This window comes from Coptis chinensis, chromosome 3, assembly GCF_015680905.1.
Source record: "Coptis chinensis isolate HL-2020 chromosome 3, ASM1568090v1, whole genome shotgun sequence".
Classification (NCBI taxonomy): domain Eukaryota; kingdom Viridiplantae; phylum Streptophyta; class Magnoliopsida; order Ranunculales; family Ranunculaceae; genus Coptis; species Coptis chinensis.
The window spans coordinates 87,862,346-87,868,461 of record NC_141458.1 but is presented as its reverse complement, the minus strand read 5'-3'; the positions used below and the strand labels follow the sequence as shown (position 1 = coordinate 87,868,461).

Sequence of the window (6,116 nt, the reverse complement as noted above, 5' to 3'; positions counted from 1 at the left end):
GCGGAGAATGTTTATAGGGTTGCGAGTTCTGTGGGTTTGGATCAGCAAGCTTCACCAGTGAAGATGGGGAGTGGAAATAGTTCTAATCTTAAACAACCCATAATGACATAATGACGTACATTTGTGTTTACCCCCGAGGGGTATTTTAGATAATAGAACAAATATGGATGATTTTTGAACGGGGCCAGGACGGAGTGGGGGGGCTTTTGTGATGATTCAAAATTTGGGGGGTAAACACAAAAGTATGTCATAAAATGGGGGGTTTTCACGAATAAACCCTTTTTTTTTCCATTTTTTAGGTGACACATGTAGTAATGATCATCTATCTCTATCTATCTATCTCAATCTTAAAAAAGACCCCATCATTAACATAATCAACATAACAACGTGACTAACAGATCTGACAGAGAAAGTCAGTTTGTCTGTTTGAAGAAAATCTAAGTAAGCTTAAAAAACAGCTTCGATGCATCACTAGTACTTCTTCTTTACTGGTTTACCCATTGCTCTTTTTACAGGTAAACACTTCATCCTCTTTCAGCTGAAGATCTTGTTTTTTGATAGTGGGCATTGAGTTAGTTGGTTTTTTTAAAGCTAAGTTATTAAATGCTCAAGCAAATAGTTAGCATTTAAAGAGTAACTTATTTAAGATTTGGGTCTTTTGTTTAAGTGGAGTAGAATGGCCTTGTTGGGTACAAAGAGGAAATTTTAGTATTGAAATTCAGAGTTTAGTGTAAAGATATGTACTTTGATTTGAAGTGCAGATACGAAGATCTACTTGATGTAAAAATAGCTTGGATACGGGGCGGTTTTGATACTGTAGTTTTACCTTGAAGATGTTGTAAGATTTCTGAGTATTTATTTGCAAGTAAATTGTATAATTGAGATTCACTTTGGTGGATACTTGTTATAATGTTAGAGAGGTGTAGTTCATAGACGTTGTCCGTTTGATCAGTGTATTTGTTGGAGGTTTGAGAGAGAGTGTTTTGATTTTTGGGATTGGGAAATGGCTTCGATTAGAAGAACCTTGTCACCAGTGCCGCGAGCTGGAGCTATTCGAAATGGGGAAACTCATTCAGTTCCTTCACCGCTGTCCAAGTCTTCATATGCTCAGAACCATTTCCAGTCAGGAGGATTGTTATCTACAGTTTTGGGTTCAATGGATTCTCATCCAGTTTTGTATAAGATTCAGTCGTATTTTCTTGGTTTGTTCTCGAAAAGATCTTCTCGGCCATTAGATAGATCTAAACCGAAGGGGCCTCTTTGGAGGAAGGCTTTCTTTCATCTCTTTATTTGTTTTATGCTTGGGATTTTCGTTGGTTTCACCCCTTTTGTTTCGAAACATCTTTCTGTAAATTTTGTGTCCAAGCACGAAACCTTCTCATTTGAGACCATCCATACAACAGGCAATACTGATCGACATGATGCTACCTCCATCAATGGTTCACCAGTATTTGAGAATACAGTTTCAGAAAACAATACCAACTTGGAGACGGGGTTGAAGAATCAGGAGTTAATAAATGTGATTCCTGATGATATTCAATTAGCCACACCACCCTATCAAGATTTGGCATTTCCTGTTAGGAATCTTTTGATAATCGTGACTCCAACATATTCTCGATCATTTCAAGCTTATTACCTGCACCGTCTTGCTCACACCTTAAGGCTAGTACCACCTCCACTGTTGTGGATTGTCGTGGAGATGTCTTCTCAATCTACGGAAACGGCTGACATTTTGAGGAGAACTGGGGTTATGTACAGACACCTCGTGTGTGATAAGAACCTTACCCGCATAAGGGATAGAAGTGTTCACCAGAGAAATGTTGCATTGTCTCACATCGAGACACACCGCCTTGATGGAGTTGTATACTTTGCTGATGATAGTAACATGTATTCTGTTGAACTTTTCGAGCATGTGCGAGCGATCAGGTACATTACTCAAACATGGAATTTTTCTGTAACTAATTTATACTGCTATACTTTTTCACAGTATCATGTTTCCAATATCTAAATACATTTTGGAGCATATCTGTTTCCAAATGGATGTCCTGTTGGACATTGAATTCTAATCAAACCGAATTTGACAGACATATTCTCAAACTGAAAATTTTAACTAGAATGAGTTTATGCACTATGGCTGGAGACACTTCTTATGTTATTAAGATATGATATCTAGACAGTACCCACCTCATGGAGGAGTCATTTTAGTACCTGCTTGTTTTGTAAATACATTTGAATTTCTTTCCCGGATTTTTAAAATTACTTGTATGGTAGTATAATTGGATGTTCTTGTCAATTAATCTGTTTTTTTTAGAAGGTGATTCTAAGTGCATTATCTGAATAAACCAGTCCCTTTTTTGATGTTAAAACCTCAATGTATTCTGATACTTTGTTGTAAAGATTGTTTTTAAGTTTTAATTAGTTTTGTGTAATTTTTAGAAATGTTGGGGTTGCTTGTGAGATTTACTAAAGCAAACAGATTTCATCACATACCCGCATTTGTCTAAGATAACTGCGTTTGATGTGAATGATTGATCATGCAACTAACACGCTCTGTGCCTCTTGCCACTTGTCTTTGGTAGATAGTTTCTGTACTCTTTAGAATGTGTCGTTTGAAAGATCTTAATGAGTGCTTTCCACATTGCAATAGTACCAAATTCATAAAAAAACTGACATGCAAACTGAGGTGATCATACAAGCTTATGCGTCCGTAAAATATGTGTTTCAATGATTTGAAAATACAGCTTTGTAACTTATTTTTCTGGAAAATATCATTCAGTGGTGTTGGATCTATTTCATAGAAAATTTTCTGCTAGCAGTGAGCCACACCTTAATAGCAAGAGTGATTATGTAACAAACAATCTCTTTGTGCCTCGGGTACTTAGTATATTTGCCTAGCCGTTTGCTCTGCATGCTTTCCACACTGGCAGAGCCGCTGAGCCGGAGAGTAACAACATCAAGTTGAAGCTAATGCTGTACTCATGGAATTTCAACATGCATTGTCAACCACAAAGTATCTTTTCAAGCCCGTAGCAATGTGTTTTTAGAGTGTCCTCAGCTTCTCGCCCTCTCCCTGTAACAGTTGTTTCAGTTTAATGGGGAATTTTAAGTTTGAACTCAATTTTCTTTGTATAGAAGGAAGATGGTGATATGGTATGAACAATTTTTGCAATATTGCATCTCTCAATGATACGTAGTAAAAATAGATATCCTTCCAATGAATATAAATGAAATGAGCGTGAGTAAGTTTATGTCAGTTTGAATAACCTCTAGAAGGGACACAGACACCTCTTGATAGAGGAAAGTAATCGACTCCGTCACATTGTCGTAGCATCAGAGAATGCATCATTTTGGAAGGAAATGTTCAATGCAAATTAGTTGGTTTCGTGTATGGAATCCCTTTTATTTTGGAAGATATATATATTTTATCTTTATTTTGTAAAATATCCAACTGTTGAATGTATAGTAAATAGATGGCAGTAGAGGATTTAGTGAGATACTTATTAGGTATATATTCGTAATAATAATAATAACATATATAGAAATAATAATATAAACGAGCAAATAAAAGCAGGGGTTTGCAAACCTGAAATTTTACCTTACGGAACTCAATGGTACTACAATTTCTTTTGACCTTAAGAGATTGTCTACAGGGATCTGGAGAGTCTTACCGAGAAAAAAAAAAAAAAAAAAGGATCTGGAGAGCAGTATGGTGTCTTGCTGGAAATAAAAATTCATTGGGCTATAATTTTGTATTTGAGAGTTGAGGGGAAAGTGGAAGTGTGAGCCCCCCCTAGCTCCACCCTTTATTTATTTACTTGGATTGTGACCACATCCAAAACATGTGTCTCACATTTGAATGAAACAACAGGAAAAACAAAAAAAACTGTCTCTCACTTATTCGATGTCATATTTGTTGGAAGCATGAATTTAGCAAAGATGTTGCTGTAGTTATGGCTTAGCTAGCAAATATATGTTCTTGCATAAGTTGTTATTTTCTTATATGTACATATCTGATGATAAATTATATTGGCATTCTACATTACTACTCCAGTGAATAGTTAACATGGTTGTAGAATTTCAAATTCGCTGATCATTAAATGAGACTAAAAAAAGCTCGTGGCGAACTAACAGTGTTATTTGATATCTTCGTTGATCAGAGTTTACATTCTTCTGGGCTCTACCCCCTCATTTGTGAAGTTATAGGTCTCTGTTAGGCCATAATCGAATTTAGCCTAAAAATCCTGGGTCTGGGCATTGATAGTTGCATCCTCTTGGACCTCTGAACATGGAATAAGAGCTTACGAGCATGATTAGCACTATGCAATTGCATGTTTCCTTTTAGTTCTATTAGAGATTACTCTGCAAGTACATGCTTATTCAGATTATGCAATTTCTCTGTTTTTTGTGGATACCTGGATGAGCAGTGATTTCAATAGATTTTGGGTATAATTTACACGTTTTTCTATTTAATAGATATTTATCCTACTTTCCGTTTCTTATATTGGCAAAATTTTGATAATAAATATTGTATACTGTCATGGAGTCTCATGATCTCATCCATGTCCAGTCCATTTCCAATCCTCTTAACTGTGTTTTAGTGGACAAATGGAGTTGCATCTTTCTGTTCTTAAACTTTCGGTTGCCATTATGTAACCTTTATGTTGAGATGGAATGTTACTATTCCCTCCTGATATTTAGTGCCATGACCACCTCTTAATTTCTTTTGAGTTTCAGGCGTTTTGGGACATGGCCAGTTGCCATGCTAATGGAGAACAAGAGACAACCAATACTGGATGGACCTGTTTGTAGTGGCAGTCATGTCAATGGATGGCACACAAATGAGAGGACTGGAAGAATTCGGAGATTCCATGCTGACATGTCAGGGTTTGCCTTCAATAGTACTATACTTTGGGACCCTAAGAGATGGCACCGCCCCACATTGGAACCTATAAGGCTACTTGATAAAGTGAAGCAGGGAGTCAGGTTGGTTTTATCTTTCTTGGAAAACTAAACCTGTCGTCGCTTAGGCACTACTATCTGCAATTTCTCATTCATTCCAGTATTAATAAAATAAGCTTGTCTTTATGCATGAATATGCAGGGGAGTACCTTTATAGAACAAGTTGTTGAGGATGAAAGTCAAATGGAAGGGTTTTTGAATTGCTCGAAAATTATGGTTTGGCGTCTCCAACTAGAAGCTTCCCATCCTTTCTATCCTCAGAGATGGTTGATAAAGAAGAATTTAGACATGGTTGCACCATTGACGTAACACCATTATTCTTCTGAGGCTTTCATGATGAAGAACTAATAGTAAGCCTCCATAATATTAGTTTTATCTCACTTTGACACTACCATAACTTTTTGAATCAATAATGCATAGTCTTGCCTGATTGGACTTTGTATTGGATTTTGTGTATTTATTTATAGTTTTTACTTTAAATCCAAAATTTAAAAGTCCAAAACCTTTGAGTAACCTTGGATTATATTCTTATCAAATTTTGCAATTTAATTTGCCTGAAAGGATTTGCTCAAATATGTACTGTTGCTAGTTATTTATTTATTTATTTTTTCTATTTTCTATTTTCTATTTTACATTTTACGTTGTATTTTTATATATTTTTTTAATTTTTTATTATCATTGTTTTATTCAATTTTATTTAATTTTTTATTTTTTAGGTTCTGCTGTTTAATATGGCATCATTAAATTGTTTGTCCACCTTTAACTGATTTTTCATTCTGACCTTTTGTGATGTAGGAATGGTTGATCAACGAATATAGTTCAGTGAGTATCAACTCCATTAGCATGCAGCATGCGCTGAAATCGGGTTATCTATGTGTTAGCTGCTTTGACTGATGTGCTTGACTGCTTGGTAAGGTGGAAACTGTTAAGAGTGATTGTGGATGTGTAGTTTCTTTTTCTTTTGATTCTTTAATTTGTATCCTTCTCCTTTCAATGATAAGGACTATCTTTTTGTACAGTCTATGGGTTCCTCCATGCTTGTTATCTGTGAACATGTAAAGTTGAGTTAAGACGAGGATAATTATAATCGCGAAAACCATCGGGTACAAAGATGTGCTTGATTCCAATTATTAGAGCCTTATAGGGAATTTTAGTCC

The 6,116-nt window shown here is 35.7% G+C and overlaps 1 protein-coding gene across 1 annotated transcript; it reads left to right on the top strand.

Moving 5' to 3' along the window:
• The first annotated feature begins 311 nt into the window (after positions 1–311).
• On the top strand, positions 312–6,086 carry LOC147511418 (putative beta-1,4-xylosyltransferase IRX9H). Its single transcript, XM_086603135.1, has 5 exons — positions 312–515; positions 762–1,926; positions 4,735–4,981; positions 5,098–5,309; positions 5,755–6,086. The coding sequence occupies exons 2-4, from the start codon at positions 1,004–1,006 to the stop codon at positions 5,266–5,268; spliced, it is 1,341 nt and encodes a 446-aa protein (XP_086459261.1). The 5' UTR covers positions 312–515; positions 762–1,003; the 3' UTR covers positions 5,269–5,309; positions 5,755–6,086.
• Positions 6,087–6,116: the final 30 nt, after the last annotated feature.